Genomic DNA, 21372 nt, shown 5'->3' with positions numbered 1-21372 from the left:
AGTACCAGATGAAGTCATCAATGCACCTTCCATAAATGCTTTCAAAGCAAGATTCGACAACTTTGTGGAGAACCATCCTGTAGGTATAACTACAGAACACTCGACGGTACATCGATCCACATAAACCCATTGTGACACTCGGTTGAAGAGACAGATATGGAGCAGAACATCCTACCTGACCATAAACTCTACTCTACTCTACTCTACTAGACATAAGTATATACTGTAATTCTTGTTTCTTTCACTGCAACTTTATGTTCACGGTTTTCTACTTATCATCACCGAGAAAAAAACTTCTTCATTTACGATTCCTTCACACAGCCATTTTGTAAATTACTTGTCGCCACCATGAAGTTGAAGTGAATTACAGTAAGTGGCCTGTATCTGGGCACCAGTGACCCTTTCCTGGCCCCAAAATGTTCCCCATAAGTTCAGTGCGTCGGAGTTAGGAAAGTGGGTCAAATTCCTATTGAAGAAGATCATCTTGTCTTTTTTATAGGTTAGATTAAGATAAAAACCAGACCTTTTTGTTGACTCAGGGATGGAAGAGACAGCTGAAAAGTCCACTTAGTAATTGCTCATTTATCGCCTGATATGGGTACCACATGCATGAGGAAAGCTGTACTGTGCTGGGGATGGAAGCACAGTAAAAAAAAATGCATTTATGTTTTTATTCCACACTAAGGCGAAAATGGAGTGTTCGCAGCGGTTTTAAGTTCACGGCAGCGCTATAGTCACATACTGCTATAATATTGGACAAAAATGTTTGTGGTGACCTTGAGTTTGAGGTGAAATGGTTGCCGCAAAACCCACAAACATAAAACCAACACGAACATTTCTGCATTTACAGTTTTCCAGCAGACAATCCCTACAAGTGAACTTGGAGTCTCATCATCACTCCACTTCCTGGCACATGATTTTGTCTAGTCACCATAATAAGGAAGTGACATTTGATAACACTGATAACAATTGTCCAATGAATTTTTTACAATGAACTACCCTCATTCATTTCCATTTCTGTGGTGCCAGCCTGCTATATTAATAATACAGAATGAAAAAGTAAAAACACAGCAACAAATTGCAACCACATTTCTGTTTGACAGTTGATTGGCAAGTTAAATGTAAACCAGTATAACAGGCATTCCTATGAGTATATTAAAACCAGGACTCTCTCAAGCTCAGTTCAACAGAGAAAAGCTTTGAACCTTTTAACCCACTGAAGCAATAGGTATTTCCTACATTTTCAGATCAATCAGAGGCAAAATTCAAAATGGCTTCATCTTAATTTTACAAGTTTTGTTGCACCTTAATCATGAAAATGTCACGAAGTTTCAATTTTCATCTATCACTGATGGGGACAGAAAGGTTGAAATTTGTATCCATCTTGAGCGGAAAAATTTCACAGAAACAAAGGATGGACACTGGAGACTGTGATACTGATATTGCAGAAACAATTTTCCACTGACATTAGGGTTTTAGACAGATGAGTTAGAAACTACAGTCAAACCTGCACAAGTGACCACCTCTACATAAGGACCAACTGGCCAATGTGGTTCAGGTTCCTCAGACAATTTTTCCCATTGACACAAGCATCCTGTCTTTACTTCAGTGACCATCTGTTCACATGCACCAAATATTATCGGTCTTGGGTGGTCTTCTTGGGCAGTTTTGATTGTAAAGCTATAGACGACCATTTCTGATGTGTATCCCTCCTAAAAGGTAAAATTAAGATCATATGACAATCTTTCCTTCGAGTTTCCTGCAACACACATGATGGTAGACACTAGACAGGTACATATTAAATAAATAAATATGTCATTTCAGATACCTTTCATTTTCACTTTTCTTGCTGCTTGTCTCTTCTTCACGGGAAGGGCACAACGCCTGCCTCCATGGCTAGATGCCGCCATCGTCCAACAAGCCTGACAGAGACAAGGTAAAAGACTAAAACAGTCATCCAAAACTGAAGTACATAGAAATATAGCAGTTTCATGCTTTTGTTTCTACGGTTCTGGCTAGAAGTAGAGCAATGCAGCTTATCTATTTGTTTTATTTATCTAGCCCATCTCAGTGTTAAAGACACTGCTATATACTATATATTATAGTGGGGGCCTGGAAAACATACATAACATGAAATATCAACACATACGTGACATGCAACACTCACTGATTAAACAATTCATACAAAATACAAACACAAAACTTCACAGCCATAGTTCATACTCATAATCCATATTCTGGTCTGGTTGCAAAGGGAGGTCAAAGGTCAACTCTAAACTTCATCATACGCTTAGATCTTGCAATGTTTGTACAGTCAAACCTGCCCAAGGCGACCACCCGGCGGACCGAGCAAAAACGGTCGCGATGGACAGGTGGTCGCCATGAAGAGGATTCCACTCACATGTTTCCAGGTCGAGGTTTTCAAATACAGTACGTAAATGGATGGACAATTATGTAAATTTAGACAGCATGACCCTCACCAGGTTCAATTCTCATTGACAGAAAGATCCTACAAAAATCACATTTTCCGTTATCGTTGTAATATTTGTATACCGCTACATCGTGTACAAATTTTCGTCATAATTTTGACTACAAAACAATGGTTGCCTCGATGATCTCGCAGTGTACACACACACGCGCACATCATCGAAGTTTTAAGGCCTAAGACAAATCCCTATAAAACACCTGCTGGCCCCAGCCTTTTTTGGGACGCCGACCGCTGGATAAAGGGGTCAAAAAGTTTTCGATCTGACAACTAAAGATGAAAACGGAACGGTGTGATTTCGTCCGGCGCCGAGCCACACCGCCAAGCTCTGTGCGACCGCATCGAAAGGTATGAGTCAGTGCAGCAGAACGCACAGCGTCCAATAAAGGTTTGTGAGATTCATGACAATAAAAAGAAAATAAGAATATTAATTTTCATCAATAACTAGAGCATTTGTAAATGTTCATACACAAAAGTATCGTGTTATAGAAAGGTCAGCGGTACGCCAAATCCGTGCCGCGCCAAATCCAAGATGTCGTCGGGACCAAGGAACAACATTTCTCGCCCGATGTTTTGCCCGCCGCGAAGTCATTTTTCGGCAGAATTTAGTAAGGCACAGACATATTTTTGTTGAAAATACAAGAAATAGATAGTTATTTCTGTGAAATCTGACTTTTTGACACCATTGACTACGTATTCGTTTTGAAAATTGAGTTTAAACCGAACTGAGTTTGCGGTTAACTATAAGATGCACAACAACCTCACAAACATTTGTCTTTAGAGTAGAGTAGAGTAGAATTTTCGGTCAGGTAGGACTGTTCCTTTACAATGTTTATAGGGGGAACGTTTTATCAAAACACTTCATGGAGGAATCGATGCTATAACATTGCTATTCCATATATTCTTGTCCTTATTTTGACCTTCAAAGTCTTGAAAACATTTCCGTGAAATCCGACAGGAAAATGATCCGATGTCACCACACGCTTGAAAATTAGGCGGCCGCCATGGGCAGGGATTGTGCTCTGTGCGGTCCCAATTCGTGGCGGTCGCGGTCGCGTTGGACGGGTGGTCGCCTTGGGCAGGCAGCTTAATGCTTGTGCCTATGGGGACAATTTTCGGGACCGAGAAAAAGCGGTCGCCATGGCCAGGTGGTTGCGTTGAAAAGGTGGTCGCCTAGGCAGGTTTGACTGTAGCTGTTTTCATTGTCAGAAGATTGATCTTATACCAACCAACATCTCTTCAGGTACGCACCCTTTTGTGGTATAATAATATACACCTTTTCTGGCACATGCCCTATTGTGGTCTGCAGGAGTGGCTGGTAATATCACGTCAAACAATTTGTTACACATAACTTTGGGGGTTGGGGATCAGATTTGAACTTTGTGACAAAAGGGGAGACGCCAGCTTTACAGTTTGTGCCAATAATGCATGCATTCCTATGGGGAAATTGACAAAAATAAGGTGTCACTATACCTCTCCGGTAAAATGCCACATACCAAGACAGAGATATTCAATATGATATTATCCTGACCTGTTCATATATCTACCTATGTAGGCCAATTTATATACAACTCTATGTAAGGGTGCGGCTCTTCGTGGAAATATTTGGAAGAAAATTTGTGATTGAGTGTAGAAATGAAACTAACATACCCAGGTTAGAAAAGTCTTGCAGTACATATCAATCTGTACAATTAGATAAGATACAGACATTACTTCTGGGCCTTTGGTGTGACATCCATACAACCTCTCAACCAGTTTTTCCAGTTACACATTATATATATATATATATATATATATATATATATATATATATATATATATATGTTCTGTCAGTTCATTCTAGTGTGCTGAAAAACAGTGGTGGATGTCACTCAGAACAAGTTATCTCCTAGCCCAAATCCAGGTATTGAGATGGATTTGTCTTACGTTTAAATAACATTCTTCTTTATATACTGTAAGTATATGTTCACGTCCATTTTATTTCGCATTATGGGGCAAAACAACAGTTCAAACTTGGGGTGGGTACCTGAACAGAAAATTCAGGTCCAGGGCAGTGAACTTAAAACCACCACGTATTCTTTATGCCCTCATACCCATTGTTTACTACATGTATTGTCTCAGACTCTATCACAAAATTAAAACCACGCAAACTTGAATGTATTTGCAGTAATAGGATGGGCGAAAGAAAAAATAAGAAACAGACATTCTTGCTACACAAACATCGACAGATGAACACAGATATGCTTTTATAACATTTTCTATTAATCTGTAATTCTTATAAACACCCAACAACAGCAAAGCACATGATCTTTGAGTCTAACAAGCTGATATTATATGAACCTTTGCAAAATTGACTTCTTTCCTCTTGGATTGGGTTGTACAAAAAATCCTCATCAGATACAATTTTGTTGTAACAACAACTACAGACAAAACAAAAGATCCATCAACCACTGATTTAAATAACGTAAATTGTATCTTTGTTATATATTTTGCCTGACCCTTACCTCTTCCCTCATGACCTCAATAAAAAGCGGCCTGCAGGCCGATTTGAGTTTGTCATGAATAAACAAAGGTTCAAAAAAATAATAATTGCAATAATGCCCACACACAATAACACAATCTTCTTCAAATCTATCAATGGGGACAAATCTGATTTAAATAACAATATACTAAAGGTACATTCCTCAACTTACATCCTTTCATGAGCGATATAACCGAAGAGATAATGGATGAACCCGTTGCAATTATCTAAAAACTTCATCTTTTGACAATTAGAAATTGTAAACAATTTTCCCCGCTACTAATAAATCTCTTTTATAATTTTGCGACATGTTTTTTCTGAGGTGCCACATTGTAGCCATTTTCGGTTTTCCAGTTGTCATGGTCTTCTTCTCACGCCTACGTTTTGGTTATTCTAAAAGTCGGTAATATACTGCCGTATCAAAGCTAGATTAGCAGCAATCACAAATCAAGGACTGTGGAGTATTTCATAATCCAGAAACAAAGGTAGGACAGTGCGGATGGTTCGCCCACGTACCAACTCAAAATCTACAACAGTCTTGTGTCAACTTGTCCAAGATGTCGGCATGTGTTCCCACGGTGTCGACCACCACACAAACAAACACCATCAGAAATGCACGGATTGTCATCGTAAACGACAGTCAACCGCGCAAAACAGCGTCCCATACAATCCCGCACACATCCTCTACACAAAGGAGCAAGTTGGTGGTACAAAAACAAAGCTGTGAGGTGGAAAATACGTTTTAACTTACGCCTGATCTCTCTTGTTGCCTCCTCGTCTAACAACAGCACCCGTGCACGCTCGCCTCATTAGCATATCTTTGGCGAAAACGATAATTTTATGCAAGGACGGGCCAATCAGAAAGTGAGGAGAACTTCGGTCCAATCAGATTCACGGTCCCGTTGGACCACTTGTGATAGCCTCCATTTCAGGCTTCGTAGGTTGTCAGAAAGCCCGGCGGCTAACAGAAAGCTTATGTAAAATCAGAAAACACCACATTGTAAAGTTTAAAAACATGTCCATGAAAGAAGACTGCTGTGGATGTCGCTCTGATGTGTTACAGAGATTTCTAAAGGTAAGAAAAACAACTTTATACAGTTTATTTCTCATTATATTGCAACTCAGATGAACTGTCATGCAAGAAAAAAGTTTGGATTCAACATTTTGAAGAGACACAATATTTTTTTGATTTCAAGGAGAATTTGTCACCATCCCTGATGCCTATAGAATAAGTAACGATTTCAGAATGAAAGCAAAATAAAAAATCAAGAATTTCCGATTGATGTGGTATTTCTCAGAGTTTATTTTCTTGTTGGTTTCTTTCGGGGTTTTTTTATTCGTACACATGTAACATAATGCAATGGAATAAACTAATTGATATATCTAAAAACAATATAATGATCGTTTTCTACAAGGGCACTTTTCAGCAATAATCCTATTGGAACCGATACTTTCCCCATTCTCCACTTGGGGTGGGGTGGGGGGGGGGTGAACGGTTCATCATGTCAGCCGGCCGGCACGCCATGCCGAGAGTTCTATGCAGTTTTCTTTTCCTTCCGCGAGAGAAAGTAGTCCTTTCCATCACTCCTGGCGTCAACACCCCTTACAAAATAGCTTGTTGCGGGGGTATATAACAGTGTATCTTCTTGATTTGAAGTTAATAACACTATTTCAGCTTTATTTTCTACTCCTAGAAATTTCTCAACCAATGGTTTATTACTTTCTTGTCAGTAATACGACCCGAAATTAAATGGTTTTTGTGTATTTTCTCCCCTAATTTGTATCCAGCCAGTTGTAGGGTGAACGGTTCATGTTTTGTTAATCTGTGATGATATTTTAGAAAATTTGGTGGATTATGTATTCATCAAAAAACAGTATTTCATCTAAAAAGAGTCACTGACTGACGAACCCCTTTCATGCAAATTCAGATCATGAAAACATACCCAGAGACTATCTACCCTGCATATTTGAGCAGATCCGACTAGCAATCGAGTGTAAACAAAGACACAACAAACAAACAAACAAACTAACTTTCTGTGCAAATGTTTCTTTATTGTGTGCAAGTCTTCCCTATAAAGTAACAACGAAATTATGTATACTAGCAGACGCCGTATTGAAGAAAACAACATCTCTTAACTTAAACAACATCTCTAACCACCACATTTCTAATCAAATGTTTAACGTTTGGCAAACAGCCATATTGCAGTATCGATCAAATCCAGTATGTGTCGCTCATGCACGGTTCATCGGTGAGTTTTGCACTGCACTGCAATCGTTTGACACCGTCAGAATGTAACGTTTCAATACTACTACAAATCTTTTCATACATTCATGTTGATTGTGCATGACAAACAGGCTATTTCAAAAAACAAGAAAATCACGGCGAACTGAACTATTCTCAGGCATTTAACACCGGTGGCAAATTTTACAAACTGTGCGTACATCAAAGTGTTCATAAAGCCGGCGTCACACATTATGAACTCTAAGTGGTCTTCAACGTTGAACAATTAACAAATGGCTGAACACACAGATCATAGTATACCAACCAAATTAATTATCTATTAAGAGTATAGTACGTTTACGACAAAATCGGTACGTTTTATGATAGTATCGGTCTTTCAATATTCTGTTGACTTAGTTTATCATACAAATTATGTCCTGGTTGACTTCAATATCTAATCTATTTTTGATTGAGGGCCTAAAGGACTAAGCCCATGGAAATTTATGTCTTGTTCGTCAATGCAATATTTACACAAAAGACAACACCGATTATACCAAAATATACCCGGTCCCTTTCCCTATACTGACATTTAAAAGAGGCAAATCTGTGTTTAGTCATTTTTTTCATAAAATCTTATCACATTGCCTAGTGATGTTCACAGAGCACAAGTGTGACGTCGTTGTGTCGTAAGAACGTGTTGAAAACCTGAGATTTGCCTACAACTCAGCTCTGATTTGGTCTAGAGTACTGGACTAACTCAGCGTAATGTCACTAATGTGCGCCGGAAGTAAACACTTGAAACGTGACAAAAATCATGTCTAAGAAGTACACATATTAGCACTGGAGAATATATCCAGCTTTAGCACAATAATCCTACAATCACTTCTTTGAAAGTCAAAATGTTGCAAAGGGACGAGACAAAAGAAAGACCGAAAATTTAGATTTGACTATATTCACTTCCTTTTTAAATCCGAGAACGAACATATGAATTTGTGCGGTTTAACCCGCCAGCTTCCCGTCATGACAGTTTGGTAATGATTGACGCGGTTGTATTCATGAAGCCATATGGTAATGATCGCTCAGGAAGCCTAAAAGCCTGAACTCGGAAGAGTGCTAGAACGCACCATTCGACATGGTAACAGAACAACATCAACTTTAGAGACATTTTTAGATTTTTCAAAGCTTCATTTCTAATGAATGGCTCATTTGACGCATTAGCGTCAGTCACGTTTACGGTAGTGAACAATTGTGTTGTCGTGGTAATCGTTGCTTTAATGGCTTCTCGAGTATTTTCCGTTGAAGTACTAGTCTTATACAGCTCAGTTTTTTTTAATGGACCGCCTAACGTTTGTGCGTAAGTGCAACAAAGTTCAGTAAGTGCTGTGTGTTTCGTTCCATTTTGCCTCTCAATTGCATGCACTTAAAGACAAGGAAGCCAATGCAATTACTGTACTTGATAAAACTAACATCACCTTAGAAAAAGTGCCCCAAATAGGACCGGTCCCCAGAAAGTGCAAAATGGAACGAAATGGAACGAGATGGAACGAAATGGAACGAACTAAAACAACACATGTAACATTATGAAATGAAATACCTGTAGATAGCGAAATATAAGGAACGTTGTAACATTCACTGTAGACCGGAACAGGAAGCATTTTAAATACAGAAGTGAGTGGTAAATAAATGATATAACGTGTTTTATTTCTTGAATCTATTTAATAATATTAAATACAACGTTTTTGCCGCGTTTGTGGCTAGATTCTTCCCTGGGTACATACATACATACATACATACATACATACATACATACATACATACATACATACATACAAACAAAACAACAATACGTACAAAAGCAAAACAAATTCGTATATAGCATATACCAAAAATCATTGTCCACTCTCCTACACATCGTTTCGAAAGATTGCGAGCTTTACACAGACTCAACATCAAAAGAAATTTCTCATGCAGGTTCTTTGTTTGATTTAGATATTTTTCTTAACAGATAATTGATAGAAATTGAAACTCTATGCGTCTTCCCCTTTTTGACCAGTACACATGTCTCTGGTCTATGCCCAAATTCATTCTGTGACATTGTTCCAAAAAAGTAGGATATACCAAACATTATTTTCATTGAAACAAGTCAAAGAAACTCAAGTTATGTAGTTGAGCATGCTGTCCCAGATATGCTTGTATCCCTGGCGGATATTTTTGTTCATGACGCCGTACACTATCGGGTTCAGGGCGCCGTTTAGTGTGACCAGAAGCTGCCCGACAATGAAGGCTTCTGTTGGGACTTTGCTGGATAAATTCACCATCAGGACCATGGGCATATAGCAGACGGTAAAGATAGCAAAGATCGTCATCATCATTTTGGTGATCTGTCTGTCAGAATGATTATTGTTATTATATTGTGAACTGTTGCCCGGGACAGTATGCTGTTGTTTATTTGAATCGGCTTGATTTGACGCTGTTGTGACAGTTAGGATCATGCTTTTGGGTTCATCTGGTTCAATATTGTCATCACCGTTTTGATCGTCACCATAATTTTGTCCCTGACCAACATGGCGGTGTTGTTTACTTGTGTCTGATGCTGTCGTAACCAGGATGTCTTTTGGTTCACCTTGCTCAATGAAGTCATTGCATTTTTGTTCCTCATCACTTGATGTGGAATTGTTCTCCCCCTCTAACACTACCCTGACCCCGACGGTCGCCCTGCTTGTGGACGGGCCGGCATCATCCCCCTTCCCACTTGAGTATTTTACTGCCAAACGGTTTGACCTGGGGCCCCCTGTGTTAGCTCGAACTCGTTTCGCACTCTTCTTCACATGTTTTCGGAGGAGAATGTAAACGATGATGGTCGAAACGTATGGGGTTAAGAAGTTTAAGATTGACGGTGGGATCTTTGCCCAGAGTTTGTCAGACGTCACCATTGTGCACCGTTTCAGCTTCGGGTCTACCTTTACTTCTTCACCGACGAAAAGAGGCAAGAAAGTAACGATGGGAACTAACCATGTGAATAAGAGCATGATAACGATGACACGAGTGGACTTCAGACGTGTACTGTTGGTACAGATCTTGAAGTAACGCTGAAGAGCGATGCATAACATGTGACTTACTGATACCCCCAGGAGCACGGGAGCGCCGTACCCCGAAACCCAACAAAGTGCTGCCGGAGGCTCCCATTGGGGGTACAGGATATGCTCGATCCAAAAGGATGAATAGAAGATGGCGAAGATGAAGTCAGCACAGCTAAGACTAGCCAGTGGAATGTTGACGGGTTTCTTCAAGGCTGGGCGTGTCCAGATGGCCACAATGGTGAGAAGACAGCCGATGACAGACACCACGATGATGACTGTAATTTACGATGTATAATTTTCAAAGTCAGTGAGAATAAACGGTTTTGTGACAGAAAATATCAAAGTTAGTCCATGTTCGTCTTGAAGCACGCACTGTAGACTGAATCTAATTACGATACAAGTTCTAATTAAGTGATCTGTAGACGCAAGGTTTTACTGAGAACAAAGGAATGGCGATCGAATTCGAAGATGAGTGAGTGTGTGAAAGTATTGTAGCATGAAAAGGCACAGTTATAAAAGCTAACAATATTACGTTTAGTAAACAGACTACAATCTAATCATCAGAAACCATTTGAAGCATTACTTAACACCCAAAGGGATTTTATCAATCGACCAATTCTGTACACATTTCTTTCCTTTTGTCCGCTTGTTGCATTATCCTAATTTTTTTTTCAACGAACGAACGAACGAACAAACAAACAAAGAAAGTAACGTTATAGATGAAGAAGATCAATGTAAAACGTACTTGCGATGACGACGACAAGAATGTACTCTCCGGCAGTTACCATGGCAACAGTTGGTTCTCAAGGACCTCCCATCATCCCTGGTGATGACGCTCGTAACACCTGCCGTATGACGTCACACATCAGAAGGGTTGCTGCAGAGAGATTGAAAATCGGGAAAGAACGTTTATTGCCCTCTCTATCTGTATCTATATAGCCGGTATAACCGCCATTCGGCGTAACACACCCTTAGCCTTAAAGCATAACATTTGCAGTAGACATTCATTATCATATGATAACAGCTGTATGCTTTTGATACATGTTCAGCAGTCACAATAGGATCTAGTTAGTGGTAAACATGAAACCTGCTAAATCATGTAACTTCTATTTTCTTTGAGAATGTAAAGAAGGCTACAGGTTATAGAAAGGCCAGATACAACAAGTATTGTACATTCGTGCCCCGAGGGGCTAGATACAGGTCCTAACTAACATGTAAGTGACATATACGGTGAAACATATGCAGTACATGTTCATAGATATCTATTCAACCAGAATACGTACAGACCCACTCAGCAATCCCAATGTACTGAATATGTTGCATGAATGGCAGAGAAGTCAAGAGCAATTGATTTGTTTTTAGTTCTCTGACATGCTATAGTAAAAATGCAGTATGAGGACAAATGGATAAGCAGCCCTGTAGGTTTATTGTTTGTTGAATGATAAAAATAAGATAAAAAAAGCCTGGGCCATGGGCTTTGTTATCTTCAGGACTCTGTTTTCATGTTTTGTTTGTTTGTTTGTTTCTTGTTTTGGTTATCCGCTTTGTCTTTAATATTTTGATTGATGACAAAATAATTCATATACATACTTTTGTTGTATAATTTGAACTTATTTCTTTCAAATTTGAAAATTATGTGTCATATAGATCATGTGTAGCCTAACGCATTTATCATGTTCCATGACTGGAAAGAATTTTAGCCAGGGTAATAGCAATAAGGAAGTACATCTAGCCTACATTTTAAGGAGTGAATTGACCCCAATGGCCCTAACTGTTAAAAGAGGGATTTCTTATACTACTGTTACACAATATTACAGCGCTCTCCTATGATTGCAACTTGAAACAGTTATTGTATGTTTAAAGACTACGAAGTGTGCCAAGTTTCGATTCTCTTAGTCGATGGGATACATAGATACATAGTGTATACAGGATCTGTTGACTACATTAGATTTAATTGGTCCCTATACCACGCTTCACTCTATCCGAACAGATGTGAAAAAAGAAACTGCGAATAGCTAAAAAAAATGAACATAGCATGAACATTAAATGTGTAATTTCATCGTCTTACAAAGTACAACGACTTAAAGTGGGGCAGGGAAATTTTGTAGTGAACACCCCTCGCACATGATAGGTTGTACTGGCTATTCGTGGCCTTTTGATTTGGATGTCTTTTAGGTGGCCAAATATAAATATGATTATCCGTGGCGAGGAACCCAGTGAAAAAATAGAATAGGACGCAAATCAGATAAATAAGAACCCGAGACCACTCTAGTTTGATTTTGTTTGGTTCATGGATTTCTAAAACTTAATGCCGGACTGGAGAACTTCCAGACCTCGGTCTGCTCCTGACTGACAGTTTACCAAGAATACTGCCGTGCACAATGTGCAGTGCAATAAGTTAGATTCAACTTATGGTGTAGAAAAATGACAAAATCAGATTCTACAACGTTAGTTCGACGAATTCAAAGAATATTAGGATAAGAAAAATGATCTTATTACAGAGTATTCAAACCTCGCAGTTGACTTTTAAGATGGCCGCCATTGGGGTGGCTGGCTCAATTAGATTTACACGAAGCTGGTGTGTTACGCCGAATGGCGGTTATACCGGCTATATAGATACAGATACAGTTAAGAGGCTGAAACTGCGCAATTAACTAACGAATTGCATATCTATTTATGCCAAATGCCTATTTCTGAAGTCCAAACTGTTTTTCTTTCATCATGGAGTGCACTTTAATTCCGAGGCTGGGTCCCAAATACACGTTTTGTGCATCAAAAGGGTTTGGAGACTAATTTCCCATCAACTGCGATCTAGAGAAACGCAACCTGGCACACTTCTTTAAACACCGGTGAACGTTTCGTTACTCTTGATTACTTAATGGGAATTTAACTGGCTTTAATATGACACCAGCCACTCCATCCTTGTAGAAGAGGAATTGTTAGAACTTCAGACAGAGAAATAGGCATATAACATATAGATATATGTATTATCAAACAGATGCAATTTTCGTTTCCTACAGTAATTGTAGACAGAACTGATATTTGCTTCTTACGTACTTCCAATGAGACGGCCATCTTAAAATCAACTCGCTCATACAAATCTGAACAACAAAAATGAGACGTTTCAGTCTCAAGAAGATATGAATCTTTGTGTCAAATTTCAACTCCTAACATAAGAAAAAGAACCTGATATTATACAAAATGGCATCACGTTTTGACATACTTAAATTTCATCATGTCGTTCAGCACTTACCGAGATGTGCGGTTTGTCCTCGTTTTTCCCCGTGTCAGTCCTTCTTACACGCCTTCGCGTTAGCACATTAAATAACAACCGTCACAAAACCTTGTTACTACCTCAGAATATGGCTGCGGGTGTCAACCGACGAATCGTGATACCAAACGCCGGGCAGTACAGGTTCTGTTATAATAAGAATAAAACCTTTCATGGGCGGTGTATTAGACTACAAACGCGGTACAAACAGCCTTAAGCGGGGAGGGGTATTTCACTGGCGACCTCGCTGCGGCCAAGCGATTTGACAGAGTGCTCAACGAATAGCATCGATGAAAAAAGAATCTTTTTACACATGGTTTACGCAAATTGCAAAGCGATGGCAGATGAGGCCTAAATGGCGGCCTTCCGGCGTTTGTATGCGCGGTTATCAAACGGCTTGAGACTTAATGTGATGCTCTTTGAGACACATTAGTTGGGCTGAAAAGTGCAGATATGAACCTCATAAGACTAATGGGTCCCGTTGAAGAGATTCATCCGTCACGTGTGATTACAATTAAATAGAATATTCTTCAATCAGTGACTTTAGCAAGGTAACAAAACACGTACTTCAAAATGGGTCTTGGTTGCATGTAGAAATTAAACATGAATTTGCCGTGTAACCGGTTGTTTCGCTACATTGTCAGTTCTCTACAGTACAGTCGTTTCGCTACATGTCAGAAGTTGTTTCGCTTCATGGTACAGGTTGTTTCGGTACATGGCAGAAGTCTTTTCGCTACATTTGAATGTTATTTCTCTAAATATACTACTTGTAGTAGTAGTATCCGGTATTTTGATTAAACTGCTGCCGGGGTCCCTGACACAGGGGTGGGCAGCAGCCGGCTAGTCGTCACACCCCTCTTCCATGCAGCTCTGTCCAGGGGGTTAACGCTGGTCAGGCCGCACACCTTCATGTCCTTCCTGACACACTCCATCCACGATTTCCTAGGTCTACCTCGACCTCTGCTGCCTGGCAACTGCATTTTGGTGATGGCGTTGATGCAGCCACTGGCACGTTCCACATGTCCATACCACCGGAGTCGGCGAGACCGCAGCACAGATGCAATGTCCACAAGACCAAGTTTGGCGTGTAGAGTTTCTGAGGGTGTTTCATCCTGAGGTTTGGCACCACAGATCCATCTAATCATAGCTCGGTCGTTGCGACGCAAGCGCTGCAGATCCGAGGCAGTAGGGGCCCACGATTCACTCCCATGGAGCATGGCTGCTCGTACACAGGAGTCAAACACCTTGCCACGGGTTTTGAAGGGTAGGTGCCTGGAAGTAAGGATGGGCAGGAGCTTCTTGAATCTTCCCCAGCCCACGCTGCATCTGGTAGTGATAGCAAGTTCACATCCACCACCCGGCACAGAGCATGTCCCCGAGGTAACAGAAGCTGGCTTCCACATCCAGCACCACCTCACCCACTGTGACTTGTGATGTTGGGCGACCGTCCAGTGGCCTTGCTTCACCTCGGCACCTCGGGCAGATGTAGTTCTGCTCGGCTTGCAGGCTACCTCTGATGCCGCAGCATTTCTTATGTACCCAGAAGTCACATTCAGTGCACTGGATGGAATTAACTCCAACCCCGGAGCGGCACACAGCACATGGGAAAGAACCAGTGTCCTTCAGCTTGTTCAGGCCCTGGCCTGATATCAGGATCTTAGTCTTCTTCATGTTGACCCACAGGCCCTTGCACTCCATGCCCGACTTCCATGCCTTCAGTCTAGCGATGCACTCTTCTAGAGAGTCTGCGATGATTACCAGGTCGTCAGCGTACAGGAGCTCCCAGGGGACCCCAGTGCGGAATTCACGGGACAGGGCTTCCAAAACGAGGATGAACAACAGGGGACTGAGTACTGAACCCTGATGCACCCCCACTCCAACACCGAACTCATCGCTGTACTGTCCGTTTACGCGCACACGGCTCCTGGCATTCGTGTACATGGCCTGGATCACCTTCACAGCCCGCTCCTCCACACCAAGGCTTCTCAGTGCCCACCACAGCACCCCTCTGGGAACTCGGTCGAAGGCCTTCTCCAGATCGACAAAGGCAAAGTACAGAGGTTTATTTGCAGCAATGAACTTCTCTTGCAGCTGGCGTACAATGAAGATGGCATCGGTGGTGCCTTTGCCAGGCACGAAGGCAAACTGAAGATCATCAATGTTCACCATCTTGCGGATAGCTGAATCCAACACGCGTTCCAGTAGCTTCATGACATGGTCCGTGAGCTTGAGGCCCCTGTAGTTGCCCCGGTCCAAAGCTTCACCTTTACCCTTGTAAAGGTTGATGATGAAACTCTTCTCCCACTCACTGGGCACAGTTCCGCTACTGAAGACCGCTTCAGTCAGCAACCTAGTCAGCTCGATACCCTCCTCGCCCGCAGCTTTCAGCATCTCAGCATTGATGCCAGAGGGACCCACCGCCTTACCAAACCTCATCTTGCCCAGTGCTTTGCTGATCATCTCAGTAGTGACTGGTGGAGGAGGTCCTACAACAGGAGCAGCCTCAGGGAGTTCATCCTTTGGCCAGTCGAATTCCACATTCAGGAGTCTGTTGTAGTGTTCTACCCATGCCTTCATCTTGTCCTCGTCGTTGAGGGAGAGTTCGCCCGCATCGTTCCTTACACACCTCTCGCCTACAACATCCTGGTTACGACGCTCCATCTGCTTGGCAATACGGTAAACATCTTCGCCATGAGAGTCAATGACAGCAAATGTCTCTTTCTCGGCTTCAGATTTGGCCTGCCAAACAGTGTGCTTAGCATGGCGTTTAGCTTCGATGTAGGCAGTTTTCGCGACCTTAGCCTCAGCAGTTTTGCCTTGCTTCTTGAGGGAGTTGTAAACCTTGAACCGTGCCCTTTTCTCAGACACGGCTTCGTCTACTTGGTCATCCCACCACCAGGTCTCAGGTTTCCACTGATGGTTCTTGGAGTAACCACACACATTTACGGCTGCTTCCAAGAGTGGAGTCTTCAACCTTGACCACAGAGCCTCAACACCACTGGTAGTGGCTGTCCCAACCTTAGACACAAAGGTCTCCTGGAACTTCCTAGCAACAGCAGGGTCCCGCAGCTTCCAGGTCCGCAGCCGAGGTGTGAACTTGCGCTTACGAACAGCAGGGGAGCGTACAACAAAGTCACACACTAACAGCTGGTGCTGCCGAGCACACTCCTCACCAGGGATGACTTTTACATTGGTGACAGCCTTTCTGAAACTCCGTCGGAAGAGTATGTAGTCAATCTGGGTCCTGTGGTTTCCAGAAGTGTAGGTAACCAGGTGGGACTCCCTCTTGATGAACAAGGTGTTTCCTACGAGCAGGTCATTTGCCAAGGCAAATTCCAGTAGTCTCTCTCCTTCAGCGTTCCGATCACCAAAGCCGTAGTAGCGTTAGAAATGGTTTTACTACAAACGTATTGTCAATGAATGACATCGGACAGTGTCTTGCTTACCAACAATAACAATCATATGAATTGCCACTGGCGTGGCGTAACAAAGCCATCATTAGGATTGTTATCACCATATAAACCATAGGAAATCTGAAATGTACTGTTACTGTTATTTGTGATTATGATGTTAGTTCAGTGGTGAGATCTTGACAGAAACTTCAACTCAACATTGTTGTCCTAGCAGAGTATTGGGCTCAAAACCAATAGGTTCCGGGTTCCATACTTGCCATGCCCAGATGTTGTGCCCTTGGGAAAGGCACTTAACACGGTATTCCTACCATGACAGTATGTGGAGTGACGCCCACCAAGCCTCTTTGGCAAAATCTGTCAAATGTATGCAGAAAAACAACACTATGCCAACATCTGCACTTTTGCCACATTTTTTAATAACAATCATAGAAATTGCATATCCTAAAGCATATTCTATATATTCTGTACGTCAAGACTGCATTACATAGCACAATATATGTATTCAAATTTATACATACTTTATTACTTAACAATATTCATATCTATCTCCATACAACAACTCCATACATGCCTCGTCTGGTAAAAGAATGAAACAAACACCACTTATGATGTTGTTGTTGTTTAATGATGATCAAGTCAATGATGTACATATTTTAAAGTCAATTACCCGTATGTACATTTTTTACAGTCAATGATGTACATGTTTTACAGTCAATGATGTACTGTAATTCACTTTATCTTCACAGTAGCAAAATTTCACAGTGTAAAGAAGATGGACATTTTCACTGAACTTTAACTTCACAGTGGCGGCAAGTGATTTACAGAACGGATGTTTGAAGGAATCATGAATAATAACAATAGGTTTTCACTGTGATGATAAGTTCACTATACAGAGGTGACCGTAAAAAACGTGAACATAAAGTTACGGTAAAAGAAACAATAATCACAGTATGTGTTTCTGGGGTGAGAGTCAGAAAAATATTTCACCTGTTCTCTCACCCCAATCACATGTTAGTGGTGAAATTTAATAAACACACAAATAAACAACATTCAGTTGACTGCAATGATGATGTCCAGGACCGACCAGCAGAGTGGTCAGTAAGCTCTCATCTCTTCTCCAGCTGCTTGAACTTGGCTTCTGAGAGATAAATCAAAGAACAAATGTTACCAACTTGAAGGTTTTTTTTGTTTTGTTTGTATTGCATAACCGGTAAACCGCCTCATGGCATAACACACCAGGTTTGCACTGAAGAGTACAAGCTGCATATCCGGACAGATTTATTTCATCAACTCACACCGGAAAGGACCCCCACTCTTTTGTATAAGTGTGGTGGATTATTTTATGTGCTCGAGGTGTGGCTGTCCTCAAACACTGGGTTCTGTGCTGGCAAGCTGCAGTGTTTTGCCCTTTGGAAAACCCCTACACTACTTTCCTGACTCAATTCAAGTGAAAATGAGTACCTAGCTTTGTTAGGGATGTCCTCTCGGAGGGAGGAAGGCCACACCTCAAGCTTATTAAAGAACCCACCACACTTATCAAAAGAGTAGGGGTCCGTCCCAGTGTGAGTGGATGAAACCTTTTAGTCAGGTCTCTGGGTTGACATCTTGAAAAGGTGATAGTCACCTGCTATGTCAACCTTTCCATTACTGTGGTAAATCTCAATAAGCAAAAAAATATAAAGATGAAGTATTGTACTAACCTAATCTCTTGGAGTAAGCGTCCAGTCTGTAGGCTGCCTGCTCCAGACTGGCCACACTGTCCTCTATCTGATCAATCTGGTCCAGGTACGGCTGCAGGCTGGCATCTGGAACATTACCAACTGTCTTACTGACAAAGAACTTTGTTATCCACTGGTCTTACACCTGTATTATCATTTCTTAGCTTACATATATGGGGTCAGATATTGCACTGGTGTCGCTGCTTATACATGCATTCCCAAAAGCATATAAACACTGTTACAGGGCACTGCTTTTATACTACACTCCTGTACGTTTGGGACCGCATTGTAGATACCGTTCCCTTTACGATGTATACATGTGTATATGTAAATACTTTGCGTTCGGGACCGCAGCTATAAGCAGAGACACCTGTGCTGCAGTTCAATGTGAATTAGTCAGAATAGCCATGAGGAAGGTGACAGATGGTCACCGAAACATCGGTTGAATAAATCACTTGGTTGTGTAGTGTACATAGATTCTTTTTATTCAGTAACACAACAACATTGTATGACTCACATTTCTCGTTGAGGTCTATCATGGCCTTGCTGACTCCGGCTGCTACGCCCCTCATCTCCGCATACTTGGCAGCCGACACCTTGTTCATACTCTCCAGTAACTTGTAGTCGTCACACACAACTGCACAGGGTGAAAACAAAAGGCTACAAGTCTTCAAAGGGGTTACTGAGGTGCCTTGTCCAGTACAGATCTTCAAAGAATAATATGTAATAATAGAATCAGTACAAAATATCTTGCATACATTGTTATAATGTATAATTAAGTCATATAATGTAGTGTAGCCCCAACATTGAAAAAAAGTGAATCTAAAGAGACCTACTACTAATGCAGCATCAGTAATTCCTGAGGTATGCACACTTAAGATATCCAGGTGTTCAAGACATTCCTAAGAAGATACTGTTTTTGTAAATGGTTGGTCTTAGGGTATCCTGTGAAATTATGAGTGTTGATGTAACTGGCCTAGTAGACCTAAAAGAAATATAAGCTGTAATATACCTTGTTACCTGAAAAACAAAAAAATCAAACATTATACCAACCAAGCTTATCACATTTCTAAAAACATTTTAATTACCACGTTTCTTGCCTCAATTTGTGTCTAAATCATTTTCATTCATCCTTTTGTTTACCTCATTGTCATATACTGATATAGTCACTCATTATCTGATGTGATTTTTTAAAGGATCAATCGCCTTTATCATTTTCACCTACATGTAAACATTCAATGTTAACTCTAATAATTCCACCAGGTCACATTAAAAACCAACGGTGTTATAGAATGTCTGATGCTGTTTTCTAAATTCACCGTCTTTTTTCTATGTACCGGTCTGAAGGTACTACTACTACAAGGCGGATTTTTGAGAGTTGGTGTTACTAATAAGACAGCATACAGTACCTGACAGCTCTCCATTCAGGTAGAGAGTCATCTTCTCAAACATGTCCCTGCACAGCCCCCTGAGTTCCTCAGGCTGGGTGCCCGCCGTGCTGTCCAGGGTGGCTGCTCCCACTGAACTGTTGGTGGCTGTACTGACTGTGTCCATGGAGGGCTGGTGCTCTTCCTGGTCAGGCAGTGCTTGTGGTAACACTGGCAGGTTTTAGAGAATATTTAGTAGTTGTTTTTTTAAAAGGCAACCAAAGCAATATTAGGGCCCAAAATATGGGGGGAAAATGCTGAAATCTTTATGGTAATGACATTTACTCACACTATCTAGCACATTTGTGTGTAAATAATATAACTTCATACTTTGAGCACTTTAAAACCGTGCAAAAACGTGCCGTACGATGATTCCTGTAGTTTCGCGAGCCGTCAATGATTTTCAGTGAGTTCTAACATCACAACAACGTCGTATGTTTGCATGATGGATGGTGTTACATTGTGAGTGTTGTTTGAACTAATCATGTATAAAAATGACTAAATAAATTGACTTTCAAAATCTTATTTTCGGGCCCTAATATTGCTTGGGTTTCCTTTAAGGACACTAGTTAATCAAGCTACACAATACTGTATTGTGCATTTAAGTTTGAGGTGGTTTTATGTTCGCAGTTTTTGTGGCGACCGCTCTCAATCTCGCAATGTTAAAAACACTGTCTGTCTGCAAAAATGCTTGTTTTGTCTTTTGCCCATCTACCGCCTAGCCTGAGTGTCATCCTGATGGCTGATGGTGACATGGTTGGTGATTTGGTGGTATTAGTTGTGTAATGAAAACAAACAAAACACAAATACAGGACGCACTTTCGACCAAGCCAAGAACTGGGAATAATTTTGGAAATGGGGGAGTCGTCGAAAGGGGAGGGGCGGCATCATTTTCGTCTTTCCTTCCATGAAACAAGCTAAACGACAATTACTAACTGACAAGTGAGTAGATGAACTATTCTTGCCGTTCTTACCGTTCGTATCTGTGGTGCCCGTCGCATCTGGAGCTGTTTTTACCTCTTCTTCAGTCGCAGCCGAAATATTTTTCTCCTCATCCGCCATCATGATCATCATCATCACTTTGTGACCTATAAAGGGGTGACAACTTCTGTTTTTTCTTGATTTATCTTTTACCAGAATATGAAATATTCATTAAAAAGCTACCAATAGAAGTGAGTGTGTGACTTATTTCGTTATTTTGGGGTTAAGTAGGCATATTTGTTGAAACAGAATAGA

At 41.1% G+C, this 21372-nt stretch overlaps 3 protein-coding genes across 6 annotated transcripts in view; all 3 read right to left on the bottom strand.

Annotated features, from left to right (window-relative positions):
- Nucleotides 1-5820, bottom strand: part of LOC136448924 (titin homolog) — a 43183-nt gene extending 37363 nt beyond the window's left edge. For all 4 annotated transcript variants that reach the window (XR_010757952.1, XM_066448634.1, XM_066448635.1 and 1 more), the window contains exons 1-2: nucleotides 5758-5820; nucleotides 1829-1922 (exon numbers count right to left, since the gene is read on the bottom strand). Coding sequence is in view for 3 of the 4 variants with exons in the window: in XM_066448634.1 (XP_066304731.1) it covers nucleotides 1829-1910 (82 nt within the window). In the remaining variant the exon portion in view is untranslated. The remainder of the gene's footprint in view (nucleotides 1-1828; nucleotides 1923-5757) is intronic.
- An 8552-nt stretch (nucleotides 5821-14372) lies between these two features.
- Nucleotides 14373-14795, bottom strand: LOC136448704 (uncharacterized). The gene has a single exon (XM_066448343.1). The coding sequence runs from the start codon at nucleotides 14793-14795 to the stop codon at nucleotides 14373-14375; it is 423 nt and encodes a 140-aa protein (XP_066304440.1).
- A 2590-nt stretch (nucleotides 14796-17385) lies between these two features.
- LOC136449060 (biogenesis of lysosome-related organelles complex 1 subunit 2-like) lies at nucleotides 17386-21237 on the bottom strand. Its single transcript, XM_066448855.1, has 5 exons — nucleotides 21111-21237; nucleotides 20119-20307; nucleotides 19227-19346; nucleotides 18692-18796; nucleotides 17386-18129 (listed from the first exon to the last, which is right to left on the bottom strand). Exons 1-5 carry the CDS (start codon nucleotides 21211-21213, stop codon nucleotides 18098-18100), a joined length of 549 nt encoding a protein of 182 aa, XP_066304952.1. The 5' UTR covers nucleotides 21214-21237; the 3' UTR covers nucleotides 17386-18097.
- Between the last annotated feature and the right edge of the window lie 135 nt (nucleotides 21238-21372).

This window comes from Branchiostoma lanceolatum, chromosome 14 (genome assembly GCF_035083965.1).
Source record: "Branchiostoma lanceolatum isolate klBraLanc5 chromosome 14, klBraLanc5.hap2, whole genome shotgun sequence".
Classification (NCBI taxonomy): Eukaryota; Metazoa; Chordata; class Leptocardii; order Amphioxiformes; family Branchiostomatidae; genus Branchiostoma; species Branchiostoma lanceolatum.
Note: the sequence above shows the minus strand (reverse complement) of the source record. Positions and strands in the feature narration are given on the sequence as shown.